Raw genomic sequence first — 22066 nt, 5'->3', positions numbered from 1 at the left:
TGCCTGCATAGATACTGTGGACCCCACAACACAAAAAAATTAGGCACCCGAACTTCAACCCAATTCACAACAATCCAATCTCTTCAAAACAGCCTCAATTCAAGACAGGAAAAAAAAAATAAGCAAGATCAATGATGATGTCGGCATATAGGACAATGATGCAAGCAAAAAACACAAGTTTATGACCTGCATAGGCTAGAATTGGGTAAAACCCTATAACCCTCTAGAGGCACAAAAACTTCATAAAACTACTCAATTGATAGTACAAGCCATTAACCTTAGCGTAATGGCACAAAAAAAAAATAGAAAGAATCTAACCTTGAACTTCAATCAACACAAAATCAGAAAATCACCTTTCTTGTAGAAGTCGCAGGCTTAGAAATTGATGAAAATCTTGCTATAAAGTTGCAGCAACCAGATCTTTTTGCTCTTATACCATGTGAAGAAGTAACATAGAGAGGAAAAGAGAAAAGAGAAGAAAAAAAGAAAATGCTAGAGAGAGATAGAGTAAATGCACGAGGGAGAGAGGAAGAGAGAGAGAGAGAAGAGTATGACAGAATACTAGTACCCATAGAGGCCAGAAGCCAACGTCCCTTGCATTAAATAATCACTTAAGTGAAAGAGAGCCGAAGTACATAAATGCCCCTCTATACTCAAAACACTATAACTCCCTGAATACATCTCAGAATCAAATGAAAATTGAAGCTCACAACTGCAATATGCTGACAAGATTAGTGTTGACCTAGAGGAATAATCAGACAAGTGTAAAATGACCAAAATATCCTTCAGCATACATTTCAGCAATCAAGAAAATGATGGCTTCAAACTTTATGATAGCCGTTTTCCTACATGAGTTCTATTAAGTCAATAGTTTTAAAACAGGATCTGTGTAAAACAACGGTAGAACATATTTCATCTAAAGACTTCTGGTCACTGAAAGCCTCGTATCCAGCAGCCCAAACAGTATATATCATGAACAGTATCATAGTTAGAAGTCCTATTCATACATATATGTTAACCATGTTAAACAATAAGGAACAAACCTGTTTCTGAAGCTCCTCGCACTTTTTAGTAGACAACTCTAACTCTTCTCTAACCTGTTCAGCACGGAGGCAATCAAGAAACTCGTCCCTCTGACTGTTCCCAAACATTCTGATGAATCAAAAGCTAGAATAGACCTAATAAGTTAGTTGGCCTAACCTGATCATTATGGTCATCATTCGAACTTGAGGACAGTTCCCTCCTTTGGAGATCATTAAAACGTGAACTGTTCACATACACCAATAGAAATAAAGCTTTGTACCTTCTAAGAACAGAGATTGAAAGCAACTTGCATAACAGTCAGAGGTACCACTTCTCAAAAGATTTTATTTGAAAAAAAATTAAAACAATTATTGAAATATAAACAATCTATGAAAAATCTCTTTTTTATGAAAAGGAAACCGACTAAAATTCAATAAATACAACAAATTAAATGAGATATCTTATTACCCATGCTGATTCTTTGCTGAATCCTCCTTATCTCTGTTTCTTTCCTGGGCTTTGCCTTCATCAAATTCTCTATCTTGATCACAGTCGATCTGACGATCAATACAGAAGTTGTCATGTCCATTTCTATCTTGATCACTATCCAATAATCTGTCTCTCACATGATCATGATCATGTGTATGCTCATACTCCCTTTCATGCTCCCGATCATTATCCCAATATTGATCATCATCCCGTTCTCGATGTCGATGCCTATCTCGATCATGATCCCTTTTCCTATCTCTGCCCCTACCCCAATCAAAACCCCTAGGAGCCTCCTGATGGAAACTTTCACGGTTCAGCTTACCACCTTTTGTGCGAACCTCATTTACTCGGACCACTCTTCCACCTATTGTCTAATGTAAAGCTCGGTCAATACTTTTTTTTTTCTTTTTAAAAAAAAAAAAAAACTTGTCAACATCACAGTTCTCCAGCCAGAAAAAAGAAAACCATAAAGTATGCAGCATCTGGTTGTTGTTAACAATATTTCCGATTCCTTAGCAAAAGAAGGTGACTCTTACTAATCATTGTTGTTTGGAGAGACTATCCTATTCCTGCATGAGGCTTCACAAAACGCTATCCCTCATAATTGTAATTCTTTTCATAAGTAAAACAAGCCACTGATAATCATTTTCTCAACAAAATCTAATACCTTTTAAGCACAAACCAGAAAAATGGAGCACCAGACAAGCAGCATTATTTATTCATTCACTTAAGTTCTTCTAACCAAGCTATTATGCAAATTCCTACTCACTTTTTTAAACTTCTATAAAGTCCGTTCTCATTCTGTTATACAATCTACTCCTTGCAGTGAAATCTCATTAACTTATGCATGGTAGAAGGATCAAATTGCAACTTCAGAAAAGGCCACTCCAACAGCTTGGAGCTAGACAGAACCAGATCTCCTCAACATCCTGCTGCACACTAGTCATGTAGGCTGGCAATATAGTCAGATTGATCTGATCTGGCCTTTTGAGCAGATAGCACCATCTCAATCACTAAAACCAAGGTGGTTAATTAGCAATATAAACTGGGTCTGTCAATGTTTCGCTCACCTGCAGGTGCAGCAGGCAGCAGTGTGCAGCCACTATTAAGGCAGTGCTGAGAAAAGCTATGTGCTTGCAAGCCTACTTATCAGGAGGTTACATACGTCTGCACAAGATGGATCCCACTTACAGAAATTTATACTTAAATTAAGGATCCTTCCCTGAATGGATGGGGAAGCAGTCGCAAATGAATACCATTGGTAGGTGTGCCTAGAGGAAAAACCTATCATGGAGACAGCACAATCACATAACTTCCTTCAACAGAACCATTTCATTTCTAGAACACACGACATTAGTAGTAATGATTGAGATAAAACAAGAAAAACACAGATATACACAGAGTCGAAGTTACATTCCAATAGGTCAGCTTCAGACCAAAAGTCTAATGAACAGGGCAGCATTATACATTACAGTAAATGAACTTATGCCATTTTTTGTGATCACCCAAAGTGAGAAATAAGATTGAGATTCACACCTTCAAGCATTTTATGGGCTTCATCCACATCTCCAAGCAAGAGATGTTAAGTTACAAATGACAGAGAAAAACAGGAGCAAATAAAAGTGTAACACTCCCAGTGAACTACATTATTTAATTGAGAATAGATTATGAATTTTGGGCCAATAGTAGGAATAATGCATGGATTAAGTAAGAACTTCTCATAAAAACCAGGAGCATTTTTCAAAAAGTACTGTAATGTCTTATTCCTAGATCAGCCAACTCTTTGGCTAATAAATTGGTTAAATTCGGAACTTCCCAGCAATCTCTCATTGTATGGGAAGGATTCCCTCCTCTGTAATTTGCTCTTTTGAGCTTTTGTCTTAATAAAAATCAGCATCATTTCAAAAAAAAAAAAAAAAAAAAAAGTACTGTAATAGTCATATGGACCAAAGAAAGGCATACCCTGCCATTCATATCACTGATGGCATCAATTGCAGATCTAGGGTTGGTAAAAGTAATGAATCCATAGCATTTTCCACCAACTTCACGATCATTTATAATCTGAACAAAGAAACACGTGAACTGCAATCAATGCTTAAATCTAGGTGATACAAGCATTCACATTACTAGATCAAGATGTTTTAATATAACAGTCCCACAAAAGCTGAATTCATGTCTATATATGTTTTTTTTAAAATTATGCTGAATTTTATTAAGAGAGCTCAAACGAGCAGATTACAAGAGGGGAAACCTTCCCAAACAATGAGAGATTACTGGGAGGTTCCAAATTTTGCCAATTTATCAACCAAAGAATTGGCTGATCTAGGAACGAGGTTCCAATTACAATGAATGGATGGCACAATGTCAGCAATACAATCAGTGATTGGCCAGTGGCGCCAAGGGGGGGAGCTATCCATGTCAATATATGTTGAATCGAATAATAAATTATTTCATCTCAGTACTGAAACTAATTAATGCTTCATTATATTACTACATTTTCTTTCATATATCTGTGAGTTTCCTTGCTTGAGAAGGTGATTTTGAGCTAGAAGATCACTATTGTTCCAAAAAATTAGAGAGTAAGTAACATGAGCAACTGAAATTCAACGGTCTGTTGAAATGTCTATAATATGTTCTATTAAATTTTTATTTCTCAATGATCAGATATGTTCACAAAAGTAGCATGCTTGGATGGTCAACAGGTGCTAATTAATGGGGATTCAGTACTCAAGCCAACCACCTGGATGGTGTTTCGAAACATCAAAAGGCTGTAACTGAAAGTACTGTAGCCACTTTAAGTTCCAATATTCATATTTTTTAATTTTAGAAATCATCTTTGAAAAGTAAAAGTTCAGTTGTATTCACAAATGTTAACAAAGTCATCTTCTTATTTCTAATGAAAGATGTATAAAGTTCAAATCGGTAGTTGCATGTTGAAAGAGTTCTCTGTAAAGTGATATTATCCTCTCTTTTTTTGAAATGAGTGACATTATCCTCTTGTCATCCTCAAATCTTCAAAAAGAGGATAATTAGTTCTTGCCAGGTATTTTATAGGTTTCTTTCGAAGTGAATAAAACAGTTGTGCTGAACTACTGGGTGTGACAAGTTCACATGTTTGGAGACAGTGCAGCAATTTTCTGTATGACCCACCTTGGACGCAATGGTTGAGACAAAATGACAGGAGATGAAGAATAGAACCACTTAATTGTGGGTTTTGGAGCATTTGTCTCAAGTGATTCCAACTGTACAACCAAAAGGATCTTCCTGAGACTCAATTTCTAGATGGAAAGATTGCATGGTCAGTTGTGGGTTTTGGAGCACTTGTCTCAAGTGATTCCAGCTTTACAATTCTGAGATTGAGTTTCCCACTTTCTTTTTTTTTTTTTGAAATGTAGACTGAGAGTTTCCCACTGGAAGTCACATTCCTAGTTTTCACTTCAAAAATTGAATGGAAGGTGAGACTTCTCCTAAGGTTTGGAGCAAGCCACCCTGATTACAAATTTTTTTTTTTGAGAAGAGGTGTGAATGTATTACTAAAGAAAAAAATTACATACCTTGAAGCTAAAAAGACATTTCCTCCACAACAAGATGTTAGAGGGTAACGCCTTTTTTCGCTTGAGCATCGGCTAAGTGATTAGCAGATCTTGGAACATGTTTCCAAGTGCATTGTAAAACAGAAATTAACTTACAAATTTCATAAAAAAACTCCCAATGACGCCAAGGAGGTTTTGATGGCTTCGAGCACCAGTTAATAATGACTTGAGAATCCCCTTCAACCAAGAGAGCACCCTCCTTTTTTTGCTTGAAAAGTTCCAGTCCGTTGAACAGCCCATGCAATTCCGCACAGGTAGAGTCAGATACTCCAATTGGACCCGCGTATGTGAAGAGAAGATTCGCTTGATCATCGTGAATTACTCCGCCAAACCCAGCTGGCCTCGGACACCCGAGAGCACTTCCATCAAAATTTAGTTTAAAATATCCAGGAGGAGGTTTGGACCATTCAACCATTACAGGGGCCTTCAATGGAATGGAACAGACATATCCGCAACATTTCGCCAATTTTCACGCATGTTTGTCGCTTTTAAGTTACAGAATTCTTTGCGAAGGAGAACCCAAGAGCTAACTTGACCGATGATCTGCTCACAAAGAATATTCCGAGGAAGGGCTTTCTGATTGAATTTACGATTGTTTCTTTCTTTCCATAAATTCTACGCAATGTGCCCAACACAGCAAGAAATCAAAATTTTCCCCAACTTTGGAAGATGCGAGCTAACCAAAGTTAAGATAGTGTTATGTAAATCTTGCGATGGGCAATATAATAAACCGATTTTGTCCATTAATTCAGCCCAAATCTTATAAGCATATTCGCAATGTAGAAGCGTGTGATTTGCTGTTTCAGGGGATGTGTTGCAAAATGGGCATTCTGGATTAGGAATATTAGTGCCACGTCTTTGCAAAGCGTCAGAAGTTAAGATTTTCTTACGACATACCGTCCAGATGAAGAACTTAACTCGAGGAGGAATCGGGAGCGACCATGCAAAGGCAGCAGGATGTTCTGCGTGGGGAGGCGGATACGAAATCATATGATGGTACGCAGAAGCTGTAGAGAACATACCTTGTTTCTTCGGCGTCCAGATGAGTGTATCGGTAGAACTTTTTAAAGTCACATCAGAGAGCAAGTTGACCAGGCAAGTGGCTTCAACAGCTTCAGAGTCATTCAACGCTCGCCTGAGATGAAGATTCTAGCCGCCCGAAGACTACCAATGGTCTGAAACCATTGTGCTACGAGATCTTGACAGTTGATATAAACGTTGATGACTTTCCTTTAAACAACTTGACCCTATCCACCAATCCGTCCAGAATAGAGTATCTGTACCGCTCCCAATGTTGCATTTGACGGCAGATTTGAAGGTAGGGGATAACTTGTAAAATCTTCCCCCATCTGTCCACCAGCCATTATCTGTTCCGAATTTTATTGCAACCATTCAGCACCACAGCAGATTGGGTTGCATGTTGAACTTCCAAATCCACTTAAAGAGCAGAGCCTTGTTTGTGGTAGCAATGTCCCGAATCCCGAGGCCCCCCATTACAAGTGGTTTAAAAACATCTACCCATTTTACAAGATTAAACTTTTTTTCCCCATTTGGCCCATCCCATAGGAATCTTCTTTTCAAAAATTCAATTCTATCTCGAATAGATGTTGGACAATGGTACAAAGATAAAAAATAAGATGGGATACCATGAAGGCAAGATTTGATAAGAACCAACTTGCCAGCTTTGGATAAAAATTTCCCTTTCCAAGAAGCCAGACGCTTCTCAAGCCGCTCAACAACCGGAAACCAAGAGTTTTTCGTAGGCAGGAGAGGAGTCAAAGGTAAGCCCAGATATGTACTCGGAATGGACGTTACCTTAAAACCCAGATAGTTCGCCATTGAGTTGAGAATAGAGGCTTCAATATTAAATCCAAAAATTGATGTTTTTTCCCAGCTTATCTTTTGACCTGAGGTCAATTCAAAGATGTTCAAAATTGCTTTCATGTGTTTGATTTGTCTCATAGACCCTTCTCCAAAAAAGATAAAGTCATCAGCATACTGTAGAATGGGAACGTCTTGGTTTGGATCAGAAAAACAGGACTTAGCCAACCCGAACGTTTTGCAAACCGGATCATAGAGGTAAGGTATTCTCCAACAAGAGTAAAAATAAATGGAGATAGGGGGTCGCCTTGTCTTATCCCCCTAGAAGCTTTGAAATAACCTCGAGGTTTCCCATTTACAAAGACAGAATAAGAAGGAGAGGAAATACAGCTCCTCATCCAAAATTTCCATCTTGTGCCAAAACCCATACGGTCAAAAAGATAGTCCACCAGTTTCCAATCAACCCGATCAAAAGCTTTCTCAAAATCAATTTTCAGAACAAACCTTGGAGGGGAAGATTTTTTGAAAGAATCAAGGAGTTCATGCGCTGTTAGAGAAGAGTCCAGGATGTTTCTGTCTTGGATAAAAGTACTTTGACAAGGTTTAATTACCTTGTAAAGGACTTCTTTCAGCCGATTAGCCAATAGACGCCTAATAATTTTATATGAACTGGAAGTGAGGCTAATAGGGCGAAAATCTTTGGGTAACTCCGAATTAGTTTTTTTAGGAATAAGTGCAATAAAAGATGCGTCGATTCCAGAGTGAGTTATTTCCACTTGGTGAAAATTGTGAACGACAGCACAAACATCATTTTTTAACAGGTCCCAAAAACAGTGATAAAACTCACCATTAAAGCCATCTGGTCCGAGGGCTTTATCTTTAGGAAGGTCAAGGACAGCCCGTTCAATTTCTTCTGAGGAAAATGGTTTTTCAAGATCAGTAGCGTCTTCAGCTGAATTGCGCTCGAAGTCGAGCTGATGCAGTTTTGGTCTTCTGAAACAGACTTCTGAATATAGCTCTGCGAAGTACTTCACCAAAAGGTTAGATATGGAGGCACTATCCATAACCACTTGGTCTCTGTTACAGAGAGCAGTGATACGGTTAGTCCTCCTCTTGGCCGAGGCGATGGAATGGAAAAACTTTGTATTCCCATCACCCTCAGCCATCCAACGAAATCTTGAACGTTGTTTCCAACGGACAAATTCAGAACGAAGAAACGTAAGATATTCAGAATTTAAATTATTTCTAACCAGTAAATCAGTAGGAGAGATTAACCTCTGTTCCTCCAGTAGATCCAACTCCGAAATGCGGCGGTGAATCGAATCTTTCTGGGAAGCAGCAGAAACTTGGTGATTTTTATGCCACAGTCTGATCTTTGTCTTGAGGGCTTTGAGTTTCCGAGGGAGGGCCCAGCCCAAGTTCGGATGATTTTCCAACTCGAGCCACCACGTTTTCAAAGAAGGGATGAAAGCCTCGGTTAATAACCAGGCGTTCTCAAACCGAAAGGGAGATCTTTCCCACGTAACTGGCCGATTACAAAGTTGATAGTAATAATGTAATATTGTGCAACAGAAAGTACATAGTTTTTTCCAGAACCAACTTTGTCTAAATGACATTTTAGGTTGCAGGAGCCACCTCTGTTGAGATCAATCATTAATCCTATTAAGCATTATGCAGAAGTTATGGTCAATAGAAAAAGTACAACTAGCAAGGAGTTCACAATCATTTGACCACCTAATACAGTTTTAACACATCAAGTTTGTCGTAAGAGATTTTCTCAAATGATGACATTTTAAGCATTGTGAATTGTGATGGGAAGAGCGAGGGAGCGATGGCAAGCAAAGGAGCAAGGGATCAAGAGGAGAGGTTCTGGATTGAAGAATGGCAGAGGAGCTGGAAGAGACAAAGAGAATGAAAAGGATCAGTCCAATGATCACCAATGATCACCTGAGGCTAACCGTGGAACCAGAGTAGGTGTGATTCAACCTAGTGATGACGAACTAACAAGAAAGACAAACGATGGATCCATCCACCTTGAGGTCTTCTACAAGCACAATGGTACATCTCTGGAGGAAAATGATTGGCAAGTTGTAAAAAATAAGACTGCAAGGAAGCATCAACAGAGGACCACATCGGAAGGCAACCATGAGTCCCTCTCCTTCCATCATGCCAACACCAGCTTCACCTTCAAAAAGGTTGTTGAAAGATCTGGCCCAACGACCTGATTAACTGTCTACAATGGTGAAAAGAGAGCTTTTCATCTCCATACACAATATTTCATGTGCCTCCTTCATCAAGCAATTTGATCTTGCCACCATGGAATGCCACTCACGCTGCAGAACTACAGAGTTGTGGACCGGAGAATTTGTCTTCTATCTCTCCATCAAATATCAATCTGCCTGGAAGTGCACGATCACTCAGAGTAGGCGTGGAACCATCGTGGCCCGGATAATATCCCCGAATCCACTGACTCTGGGTTTGGGTGGAACACCTCCTAAAATTTCCTGCCTTGGCCACCTTGACTGGCTCCTCCGTTTCTCCTCCTCAACCGAGATGTCAACAGCTGCAGAACTTACACCCAACCCCAACTCTGGGTTTGGGTGGAACACCTCCTAAAATCTCCTACCTTGGCCACCTTGACTGGCTCCTCCGTTTCTCCTCCTCAACCGAGATGTCAACAGCTGCAGAACTTACACCAAGCCCTGACTCTCATAGTCAGCACATAAAAACCCATCCTCCTCAAACCCTTTCTATGGTCAATGGATATGTATCTGGGGTTTACCAGCTGAACTCTGCAAGGCTCTGCAATTACTAAAACTGCCAACTCCTTCGGCAAGCTTATCAAACATGATGACTCCACCATCCATATGACCAAGCTCAACTTTGCAAAGGCACTCATCATTCCAAACTCTCTCTGCTTTGGTCATCAGATGATACAGCTGGTTGTAGGTGATCTAACATTTTGGTCAAGATCACCTTCCATGGTCTCTGCCCCACCCACAGGCTGCCTAAAGAGGCTGACCACCAGATCTGCCACTGCACTGTTCTGCCAACCATCGAGTCATTGCTGATTTAGGGCCATAACTCAGCTGGTAACACACCTATCCCCTCCCAGCACCCAAATTCAAAAACCTACACCACAGCCTGCTCCCAGCCCACCTACCCTCCTGCAGCCACTACCAAACAGACCTGCTTTCTGACCACCTGACACTGTCACACTGGCCTGCCCCCCAGCCTCCCATAATCACCTGCCATGTCTTGGAGCTCTAGCCCCCCAAAACAGTTGACCAAACCATACTAACACTCCTCCACTTTCTACCAGTCAACCTCACAAACACTAGTCAATGCCTACCCCTTCCACCCACTCTCCACCGTCCAACCAATCCATGCATACTGAGCTTCTTTCGACAGGTTGTTGTTCCAGCACAACCTCAATGCCCCCCACCCACGAGTTGAAGCATCTCCTCGCTCCTGGCAAACATTAGGCAGCACTTGGGGTTGGTGCGTCCTGAGAGCTCGGCACAGCAGGCACGTAATCTTTGAGTGCTGCCCAAAAAGCCGACCAGCCAAAGGAACCTTCCGATTTCAAAATGTAGACTCTCGCCATGATCGTCTCCCCTTGACTCTGAACTATCTTGCACTCCCATCGCTTCTGGTAGCAGAAGATGAAAAATCGGAAGGAGATCGGACAGATCTAGAGTGCCTTGGATCGGGTTGGCAACCACTGTCCAAGGTAGTAGTCGCAAACTGGTTGAGGAATGATGAACATTCCACCGCCGAGAAGGAAACGAAGGATCGTTTCCCGGCGCTGTGAACAGTGATTTGTATCACAGGCCCAGATCAGTCTCAGGTTCGACAGATCACCAGAGATGAGTCGCCGAAGGTGAAGGATGTTTCCGACGACCCAAGATTTCCCCCTCTTCTTGCTCTCCTAGCCTGAACAGTCTTCCAGCCCTTTTCGTCACGATTTCCATCCAGTTAGAGATCGTGAGAGGGATCATCAAAGGACATTTGCAAACCGAATAGCTTGAATGGTCTGAGTATTCGACCTACCAAGGACATGAATTTTGGCGCTCCTCCTCAAATGGCTTTGGAGATATAACTCCTCTCCAACCACTGTTTGGAGAAACATGGTTGCAGCCAAGTTAAGAAGCAACTCATCTTGGTAGACCTCAGGAGGATCTAGTCACAAACTCTCCCCCCTCTGGCGCAGCTTGCACACTCTCCTTCCCATCTTTAATTAAGCCACCAGTCTCTTTGTTGGCAATGGCCGACACACTACTTCTGGAATGATTAGTGGATTGGCCCTTTCCCACTCAGAGACTCCTGTCCTTCATTACTTACCCTCAGTCATCACCCATCCGTCTCGGCGGCCGACTGTTGGATTGGGGCCAATGCTGGAATCTTCAACCCCCCACGTGGTCTGACTGACTGTGGAGCACAAGATGAGTGTGCTATCCTTGCTGACCTTGGCAGCGTTAAAATCAGAAGTCATATCAAAGATAGATTGCTTTGGAGGCCTGCTGATAGCAGCACTTTCTCAATTGCTTCTGCCTATCTTCACCTTTCAGGTTGGTCCAACTCTCATCAGCCACACTTCACCATTGTTGCTTGACGCCTATCCGCTCCCCTAAGGTCAAATTCTTAATTTGGAGTGCTCTTCACAATAAAATTTTGACTGTAGACAATCTCTATAAGAGAGGTAATATAAGCCACCGCCATCACTTGCTCTTTCTGTAATGTTGCTTATGAGAGAGTCTCTCACATCCTCCTCCACAGTCCATTTGCTTGGAAAGTGTAGACTTGCCTCCTGGATTTGATTGGCATTCACACATGCCTGATGCCTCCCTCATGATCTTCATGACACCTACGGCATGCTGCTCGGCTCCTCCATCCCAAAGATGGGCAAGGTTCTCCTCTCTGCCTGCCTTGCTTATGTTCCTTGGAGGTTCTAGAATGAACGTAACAACCACCGTTTCAATTGCAAGTTCTCTTGTGCCGGAGATGTCTCCAGTCGCATGTCTAGTCAGATCTCCACTTGGATCCACTCGCGGAAGGAATTCTTCAGCCTCTGGTCAGCCTTGCTTGCCCAAATGTCTGGTCCTTTCAGTGGTCCTTCAATACAGGAATTGGAGGCCCCTCCCCCCGGGCCATTTTTTTTTTTTGATAAAGATGTATTTATATATAAACAATAAAATTTACAAAGGAAGAGTGAGCAACTCCCTCACAACCAGAGATTACAGGGACGATCCCTGCTTGGCTAGCACATCTGCAGCCGAATTTGCAAATCTCAGAATGTGAGACCAAATACAAGAGTGGAGTGAGGTAAAATCTAAAATCTCCCGAAAGATATCCCAATGGCGCCACGGTGGAGGGTAAGCACGTTCACACCATCCAATGACCACCTTTGAGTCTCCTTCAATGTGAATTGGACCACTGCAGTTGTCTCTGAAAATGTGAAGCCCATTGAGTAAGCCATAAAGCTTAGCCGTCATAGAATCAAAAATCCCTAACGGACCAGCATAAGAGAAACATTGATTGCCAAATGGATCCGAAATAATCCCCCCAAAACCAGCAATCCCCGGGTTGCTGAGAGAAGAGCCATCAAAATTCAGCTTGAGGTATCCAACTTCCAGGGAGGGTCCATTACTGGAGCCTTGATCCCAATGTGCATCCTAGCCAAGATATTACAATTTTCACGAATAGAGGTTCCTTTGAAAGAGGAAAAAACCTTCTTAGTTATAAGCCAAGAGGAAATTTGCCCCGACACCCTGTCCACTACTCTCACCTCTGATTCACTTTTAGCATCGAACCTCCTTCGGTTTTGTTCATTCCATAGCCCCCACGGTATGAAACTGGCACAAGCAGATATCATCATTTTTTCGAGACCCAGGAGGGGTAGGACAACTATCGACTTGCTGAAGGAGATCAGATCAGCTGATATGCAAAATTGTAGCACCATCTTGCCTAGAACAAAGGTCCACGCATACCATGCAAAGAAGCAATGTAGGAGAATATGACTGACAGTTTCCGCTTCAATGCTGCATAGAGGACAAAGGGGGTCAATAGTTGGGTGTCCCCTTCTACTGAGCGCATCACTCGTGAGAATCTTACTTTGGCAAGCGCTCCACATGAAGAATTTTATCTTTGGAGGTGCACAGAGACACCATACAAAATGAATACCATGCTCCCTTTGCATCGAAGCCCAGCCATTAATAAAACTGTATGCAGATGAAACTGAAAATTTTCCACTTTTGTCAGGCCACCAAATAAGCTTGTCCTCATCGGAAGGTCTCATTCTGACAGAATTCAAAGAGTCTAGTAAACAACTCGCTTCCAAAGCCTCTGAGTCTGACAGGCCCCTTCGAGGGTGTAGGTTCAGGCTCCCCCTTCCCCCCCAAAAGGGGGGGGGGGTTCCATTCCTGCATTACTGGAGCCTTGATCCCAACGTGCATCCTAGCCAAGATATTACAATTTTCACGAATAGAGGTTCCTTTGAAAGAGGAAAAAACCTTCTTAGTTATAAGCCAAGAGGATATTTGCCCCGACACCCTGTCCGCTACTCTTACCTCTGATTCACTTTTAGCATCTAACCTCCTTCAGTTTCGTTCATTCCATAGCCCCTACGGTATGAAACTGGCACAGGCAGATATCATCATTTTTTCGAGACCCAAGAGGGGTAGGCCAGCTATCGACTTGCTGAAGGAGATCAGATCAGTTGATATGCAAAATTGCAGCCCCATCTTGCCTAGAACAGAGGTCCACACATACCATGCAAAGAAGCAATGTAGGAGAATATGACTGACAGTTTTCACTTCAATGCTGCATAAAGGACAGAAGGGGTCAATAGTTGGGTGTCCCCTTCTACTGAGCGCATCACTCATGAGAATCTTACTTTGGCAAGCACTCCACATGAAGAATTTTATTTTGGAGGTGCACAGAGACGCCATACAAAATGAATACCATGCTCCCTTTGCATCGAAGCCCAGCCATTAATAAAATTGTATGCAGATGAAACTGAAAATTTTCCACTTTTGTCCGGCCACCAAATAAGTTTGTCCTCATTCGAAGGTCTCATTCTGATAGAATTCAAAGAGTCTAGTAAACAACTCGCTTCCAAAGCCTCTGAGTCTGATAGGCCCCTTCGAGGGTGTAGGTTCAGGCTCCCCCTTCCCCCCTCAAAAGCATCAGTAACTGACATCTCCCTCTATGTAGAGAGGAGGAATAGATTCCTAAAGGAAATCTGCAAAGGCTCTTGCCCTGTCCACAAATCATCCCAATTAAGCGATCAACCATTTCCGACATAGAATCTTATTGCTGAGGAGAATTTCTGGAGCAATGGGAACAGTGATCTTCATATTGAGGACAGTTCTCTTCGATTTCCACCAGACATCCACCATGAAGAGCTCCCACCCAACTTGGCTCGAACCATATCCTTCCATAGATTAGAAGAATACATGTTGAGCTTCCATAACCATTTCAAGAGCAAAGCTTGATTCATTTCTTTTGTTTTCCGAATCCCCAATCCACCCAATCTCTTTGGTGGACAAATATTCTTTTCATCTTATCCATGGCTTTACATAACGAAGAGGGGCAAGGCATAAAGGACAAAGCATAGTATGGGATGCCCGCAATAACTGACTTAAGTAGGATTAGCCTACCAGCTTTACTGAGTAGACACCCCTTCCAAGTTGCTAAACGGAATTCCATTTTTTTTTTTTTTTTATGATGATGTATTTTTATTAAAAAAAAAGAAAAGGAAAAATTACAAAGGCGGAGGGAGCAAATCCCTTACAACGAAAGATTACAGGAAAGCTCCCTCCTTGGCAAGCACATCTGCTGCCAAATTTGCAGATCTCGGAATATGAGACCAAATACATGAAAAAGAAGATACAATATCCAAAATCTCCTGGAATACGTCCCAGTGCCTCCATGGGGGAGAAGTATTGCGCTGGCACCATTTTATCAACCACCGGGTTCCATAGACTCTGGGATATACGCCCATTGAAGAGGGGGAGGCCAAGGTACACTGCTGGGAGACTTGTAGTTGAGCAACCAAATAAATTTGCCATATCTGCAAAAAGCTCAGGGCCAACGTTGAAGCCGATGAGGGAGGTTTTCCCCCAGTTAATTTTCTGCCCAGACGCTATTTCAAAAAGGCCTAAAACTGTTTTGATCTTTCTGGCTTCCTCTATAGTTCCGATTCCAAATAATATGGTGTCATTCGCATACTGTAGAATAGGAATGTTAAAAGCTTGTTGGGGACAGTAGGGGGAAGCCATCCAAGATTAATAGCCGAGTAAATCATAGCCGAGAGGAATTCTGCTACTATATTGCATAAGAGTGGAGAGAGAGGGTCACCTTGTCTGATCCCCCTAGTACCTTTGAAGTAACCATAGACAGAACCATTGAGGATGAGGGAGTATGAAGCCGATCCCACACAACTTCTGATCCAAAACCGCCATTTTTCATCGAAACCCATTTTTTCCATTATCTCATCAAGCAAGATCCAATTGACTTTGTCAAAAGCTTTTTCCGGGTCAAGCTTAAGGGTGATTCTCGGGTCCTGATTACGACGAAAGTGATCCATGAGCTCGCGGGCTGCCATTGGGGAATCTAAAATTTCTCTCCCTTTAAGGAAAGCTCCTTGCTCTCTGTGGATGACGATAGGAAGCAACACTTTTAAACGACGAACCAAGATTCTTGCAATAATTTTATATACACTCATCACAAGGCTGATTGGGCGGAAATCCTCTAGCTTTTCAACACTAGCTTTCTTTGGGACCAATGCTGTGGAAGGTGATGCCATTTCTGAAGAAACCATGGACCATTGCAATAATATCTTCCTTGAGCCGAGGCCAAAATCTCTTTAGAAAGTCTCCATTGAAACCATCAGGGCCAAGGGCCCTATCACTTTCCATGCCCAAAACCGCCTGCTCAATTTCTTCATAGGAGAAGGGGGACTCTATCAGTGACGCGGCTGCTAGAGAGAGTCGAGAGAAGTTTATGTGTTGAAACTTCGGTTAATTGGGGCACTCCTCCGAATATAGATCTGTAAAAAACTTAACCAGCTCATTAGTAATCGAGGTCTTACACGATGTTACCACATTATTGATGCATAATGAGGTAATTCGGTTGGATCTCCTCTTTGTCGAGGCAACATCGTGAAAAAATTTGGTGTTTGCATCCCCCTCCTTTAGCCATTTGAATCTGGCTCTTTGTTTCCAACGGATCTTTTCTTGATGCAAAATGGTATTGAGCTTAGCATTTATAGAAATTCTAGAAGAAAACTCAGCAGAAGTTAGGTACCTTTACTCCACCAGGTCCAGGGCTGTGATCTGAGATAGAAGGGAGGCCTTCTCGTTACCCAAAGAAGCATGACGATTAGAAGCCCACTCCTTTATTTTCCTTCTTATGAATCTCAGCCTTAGGGGGAAGGCCCACTCCCTTCTACCAAAGCTAGAACCTTCAGCCCACCAACCCTCAATAAGAGCTTCAAAATTATCCTCCATCAACAATGAGTTTTCAAAACGAAAAAGGAGAGGGCCCCCATTTTTTCAAAAACTGTGGTCAACATGATGGGCCAATGATCCGACCCTACCTTATTGAGAACTCACCCAAAAACATTTCCAAATAGCTGCATCCAATCATGACACGCCAAGAAACAGTCCAATTTTGATAAGATAGGTTGTTGTTGGCTATTTGTCCAAGTGTAGTTCTTACTAGAGAGAGGAATCTCTTCCAAACCACATCCACCAATGAAGTCCGAGAAGCCTCGCATTGAGGCAGAAATTCTGGTTGATGGAGGCTTTTTCTCATGACAGTATCTGATTGCATTGAAATCCCCCACAAATATCCATGGGAGGGTCCAATTCTGTTGAAGCGCACTGAGCTCATCCCAAAATAGACTTCATTCCCTATATCTGGTCGGACCATACACGTCGCCTACACACCAAATTCTGCTGGAGGAGAGATCTTTAAATTGAATACCCAAGGAGAAACGACCCTCAATGACATTAAGAGAATCAAATTTTGCCGTGTCCCAAGCTACAAAGATCCCTCCAGAGTGGCCAATAGCATTTACCGCCACCCACTTAATAGAGGGGCACGACCAGAGCTCCTTGGCAATGACATATGTCATCTCTTGACATTTTGTTTCTTGGAAGATGATCATAGAAGGCTTGAATTAGGAGAGAAACCTGGATATCATGCTACGCTTCCTGAAAAAACCAATTCCTCTGACATTCCAAGATATCAAATTCATTTGATACCTCAGTTTTTGACTCCTGACGCAGAATTATCACCAGGCAACTAACCTTTATAAACGACGCCCATAAGGCGTGCCAAATGCATCATCTGATTCCATGTCTCATCGTCATATCTATGACGTTCCACTTGGAGTTCCTCCACAAGACGATCTGATCTGTCATTAGGGATAGAAGGAGATTGGGGAAGTGTGTTTTCTCAAGGAGACAAAGAGATTCACCATGAGGAACAACGATTTCTATGCGCCTTCTTCTTTGATATGTTTCCAGAACTGGGGGAGATGTTGGGTTTAAAGGTGGGTTTTCTTCAGGATGTCCAGGTGCCATGTGAGTTTGAGGGGGTGAGGCAAGGGCAGACGACCTTTCAGCTCTCAGAGAGGGGGAGTCTTGATCAACATTAATTAGGAGGATGTTGGATTCTGAGAGAGGGGGCTGGTTACTCCGCTCCCCGAAAGAGACAAAGTTTGAGGTGGGTAGAGTGCTGTCCACGGGAGAGGTCTTTGTAGCCGCAGTGCTCAGGGAGACAAGTCCCGAGATGTGACCTTCGAGATGAGGAGTAGGTGAGGGACTTGGTTCTAGGTTCAAATTGAATGGCTCTTTTTGACTATTTGGCTGCCCGAGGTTATCCAACTGTTTATGACCATCAGATAATGCCACATTCTGTATGGATGTTTCGTGGTTCGAGGGATCAGATATGGAAGGGCTTTTTTTGGAAAATAGGGTTGGAAAGAAGGCTAAGTGGGCTTGGGAAAGTTGAAAAAAAACGAAGTGGATATGGGGGAGAGAGATGAGGTAGACAATTCTGACAGAGGCGTTGAGAGACTTGAAGAATTTTGACAACTTGGGGACGGAGTACGAAAAGAAACTGTGTTGGGGTTTGGGAAAGGAGGTGTGTACTCTGGCGCATTTTCTTTTTTGGAGCCCAACATTAAAGTTGGCTCAGATAAAGTGGACTCGTTAAACGAGGCTAGATTTTAGGGGACTTCCCTCGGGGAGCGGACCTGAGACTTTGAATTTGAATTTTGAATCGTTGGAATCGGGGCCCGAGGAGCTTTGGGTGTCAGGACAGAGAGTAGGTATGGGAATTCTGACGCATATCTCCCTTTTTCCTTTTGGGAATCTGGGATTGATTTACTCCCCTTTGACAGAGGGGCAAATCTCGAGGAACTTGCTGAAGAAATCAGTCCCGAATTTGAATCAAAACTCGGGAGTGATGTGGACTCACTTGAACAGGAGGGGTCCTGTTGAGTCTCCACTGAGTTGACTCGTCGGGGGGATGAGCCTGGGGGGAACTCAGGGGACGTGCTTCTCCTTCACGTCCGGCGACATTTCGGCGACATTTCGGCAACCTCAAAACACAGATTTCCCCAAAAGATACCTCAATCCAAATGAACTTCTCACCAAAAATAAGTTTTGTGAACACTGAATCAATCCAGCGCGAGCTTGTTTGAACGAAAGCCTTTATGACATCGAGCTTTAATTTCTCTGACGAGGTCTTTGACCACCATATCAGCTTTCCGAACGAGCTAAAAATTCAATTTAGCACCTCGTTCGTCCATAGTTCGATGGGGAGGCCTCGGATCAAGACCCATTGGCCGAGAGGTTGGCATAGCAGGGATTCTTCCCACACCGACACCGAAATGCCATCCTCCTTCAGCCATTGCCCCTTATTTAGAACAACTTCTACCGCCTCCCTCGATTTGAGAATAGCCAGCCATTTCCGGGGCTCCATCCAGGCTATTTTGGGTTCAAGCTGGAGGGAGTCACGGAACCATAGCCCGAGATTTGTGCTGTTCCAGTACTCAGACACTGCCTCTACGATTATGCCATTTTTTAGCTTCATTCTTTCGATGTCGAAGCTGTCTGAGGGTAGGTTTATGAAAGGGTTTTGGACCGTGAGGTAAGGAGTTTTCTGGGGGGGTGGGAGGAAGGTAATGGACAGATTTAGTGTATACGGGGATGGGTTTTCCTCACTAAGAGTTGAAAGGGGAGGGAAATTACAAAGGTCATTTCTAGGAGGGATCTTACTTTTTTTTGTTTCTCGCCGAAAGCACCTCTGCGAACTTCTCCCCTATGGCGATGATCGAGCTTCTCATTTCTTTCCAGCAGTGAGAGGACCCGAAAAATTCCAGTAAGTAAACTCATGCCATGATAGTTGTCCCCCTTCGCTGGATTATATTGAGCTCTCTAATCCTTTTTTGCGAAACACAGAAAGGGAGAAAGAGACCTCGCCGATTCTGATTTCACGAAGTTTCGGCTCTCTCCCCGTATCTCCATCTTCGAAGCTTCGCGCAAAATCCGAAATAGAAGGCAGAGGAATCGAGATGAAAGAACTTCTTCCATCTTGGATAGTTATTCGTATTACCATTTCCTTTCGTCCTTGCTTAAGCTCTAGCGAGATCTCCAATTCTCCGCTCGCCCACAGAGATTTCTAGGCTTTAGGAATCTTCTTTCTCGCTGAAGATCTTCCTTTCGCCGTGCTCTAGGATCCTTCTTCCTCCGTCGCCGCTGTTTTTCCACTAACAGTGTGTCGCTGGTGGGTTCACAAGTCTGGAGCCTCCCCATCGTCGCCGACTTCAGGTTGGGGAGGACGGGATGCGTTTTCATCCTGAGTTCTTTTACCCGAGCGGGATGCTTGGGGGGACCCAACCTCAGGCACCGAGTTTGCCCCCTCGTGTTTTTGCCGAAATCGCCGCGTGTGATCCCTCATCTCCGTCTTGACTCCAGGATCCCTCCCCCCGGGCTATTGAAACTCAAGTTTGATGGTAGTACCCTAGGAAATCCTAGACCTACTGATTTTGGTGGGGTTATTCAGAGGGTCTCATCATCTTCCATGACCACTTTTCTAGCCCTCTTATTGTTGAAAGCAACTCCAAAGTGGTGAGTAGCTGGTGCTCCTCCTCCTTCTCAAAACCCCCTTGGCAGTACTAGACCATATTTCGCGATATTAAAGACAGTTCTTCCCTTTTTACTTGGTTTTGGACTCATGTACCACAGTAACACAACTTTGTGGCTAATTCTCTTGCTAAAAGTGGAGTTTCCCTACAATCTCTTATTGTAACGGGAATGCTTCCTTAATTGTGTTTGTGCTTCTTGACCAATAATGATCATCAGTTTCCAAAAAAATACGAGATTTTATCATTGAAATCATGGAATAATCTAAAATTGATCAGCAAAGAAAATAAATAAATAAAGCAAGGACAGAATCCGCAAACATGCCACAAGGTATTATTCATCTTTGACATGATGACAGTCCAAAAGAAAGTGGCATCTTTGAAGTGATGATTGTCCACAAGAAAATCTCACATGCTAACATATATTAACTAATGGAAACACCACGTTCCATGTTTTCTGGTTTCTGTCAACACTATAACCACCTTTACCTACATATGAACAACTGAAAAATATGTGACTTGAACTTGGAAACATATGGTGAACTTATTAAAGACTCCGCAAAACCTAGTATTTGGTAAGTTTAAAGGCTAGCTTTCCACATTATCAAATATGACACCTTTGTGCATTGTTAGATGCCTAAGACTACCTCAAAGATAAAGGCTTTACCTCCAGATAACGATGTAATCTGTATCTTTATGCTTTGGGCTGTAAGTGTACGAAGTGCAGAAAGTTATTTAGGCTTTGACACTTAACCACTTCTTTTTTTTTCTCTTTTCGAATAATTTCAGTAGTAGCTTTAAATCTAATGTGGCTTATCTTCTATAAATCACAGTTGCTGAGAAAGCTCTCTGTGCTTTAGAAAAGGCGGCAGACGGTAACTACACCTTGAAGTGGCAGAGAATATCATATAGTCTTCTCAGAAAGGGAGAAGAGGGGGGACAAAAAAATCCAATATCTTCATTAGGAGGATGCATCCCTGGAAGACAACCGAACTATCTTTTCTTTGAGCTAACTTTCGAATTGTTCCTTTTTTTTTTTCTTTAATTCTCTACATACTAGGCAGAATCCTTTGCTAGTAACCCTGCAAGTTACCCAACACATTCCATCATTTTTTATTTCCCTAATTAATCTCAAACATTTCGGGTTTGCAGGAGACACTCCTGAATATATAAATCAGGTAGCGCATCGATACATCAAATTGAAGCGCCCACGACATAGCTATCTAGAAGGGAAGAAAAAAAAGTAGATAATACCAACAACCTCCAATTAGAAAAGAAGAGGAGAGGACTGACCTTGACGGCAACGACGGCACCATATAGAGCAAAGACTTTGCGAAGGCTCTCTTCAGTAGTATCGTAGGGTAAACCTCCCACGTAAATGGAATTATCATCGTCAATCGTCATCTCCGACTCTCTACTGGAAATCAAGGATTCAGCAGACAGTCTGAAGCTTGAGGACCAGTTGAGACTTAATACTCGCGAGTCACTTTGCACTGCACCTGCCCGCCGGTTCCACTTCTACCTGACCAAGAGTGGACATCAAGATAAAAGTGGGTTTGGATTCGGGGCCTTCACTATCTGCCGAAGAAAAGCATATTGGCGTGTACGTGGACTCATCCTAAAAGATGGGCTGGAGCATAAAGCAAAGAGAGAGGACAAAACTAATTTGAATCAGGGGGGTTAGTCAAAAAATGAACTTAAATTGAAGCGAAATGAATTGATTCAACTTCAACTCATATTTGGGTGTTAGTGTAGATAAATTTAAATGGCTGAGAAATAGATTCCAGTGTTAGTGCACCTAAATAAAAAATATGATATAAAGAAGAGAATGAGTAATATTTTATAATATACTTAAATAGAAAAATACTTAAACATATAATTAACCAAAATAAACATGGTTACTACACTTATAAGTGATTTAACGTGTAGTATGAGAATATATTAATATCCTAATTAATAAAAAACTATATTATATAACTTA

The 22066-nt window shown here is 42.3% G+C and overlaps 1 protein-coding gene across 2 annotated transcripts in view; it reads right to left on the bottom strand.

The window, feature by feature from the left end:
• The window catches only part of LOC137950797 (uncharacterized), a 31165-nt gene extending 9521 nt beyond the window's left edge, over positions 1-21644 (bottom strand). Inside the window, exons 1-5 of one of the 2 annotated variants that reach the window (XM_068797422.1) lie at positions 21379-21644; positions 3475-3573; positions 1492-1805; positions 1201-1267; positions 1044-1097 (exon numbers count right to left, since the gene is read on the bottom strand). In XM_068797422.1, the coding sequence (XP_068653523.1) occupies positions 1044-1097; positions 1201-1267; positions 1492-1805; positions 3475-3573; positions 21379-21489 (645 nt within the window). In that variant the 5' untranslated portion in view covers positions 21490-21644. Of the gene's footprint in view, positions 1-1043; positions 1098-1200; positions 1268-1491; positions 1884-3474; positions 3574-21378 lie in introns of both variants that reach the window. The other variant, XM_068797421.1, reaches the window with a different exon arrangement.
• Positions 21645-22066: the final 422 nt, after the last annotated feature.

This window comes from Aristolochia californica, unplaced genomic scaffold (assembly GCF_029961685.1).
Source record: "Aristolochia californica isolate CCGP_79_NKW_82.1479 unplaced genomic scaffold, dmAriCali1.0.hap1 SCAF_14, whole genome shotgun sequence".
In the NCBI taxonomy this organism is placed as follows: Eukaryota; Viridiplantae; Streptophyta; class Magnoliopsida; order Piperales; family Aristolochiaceae; genus Aristolochia; species Aristolochia californica.
Note: the sequence above shows the minus strand (reverse complement) of the source record. Positions and strands in the feature narration are given on the sequence as shown.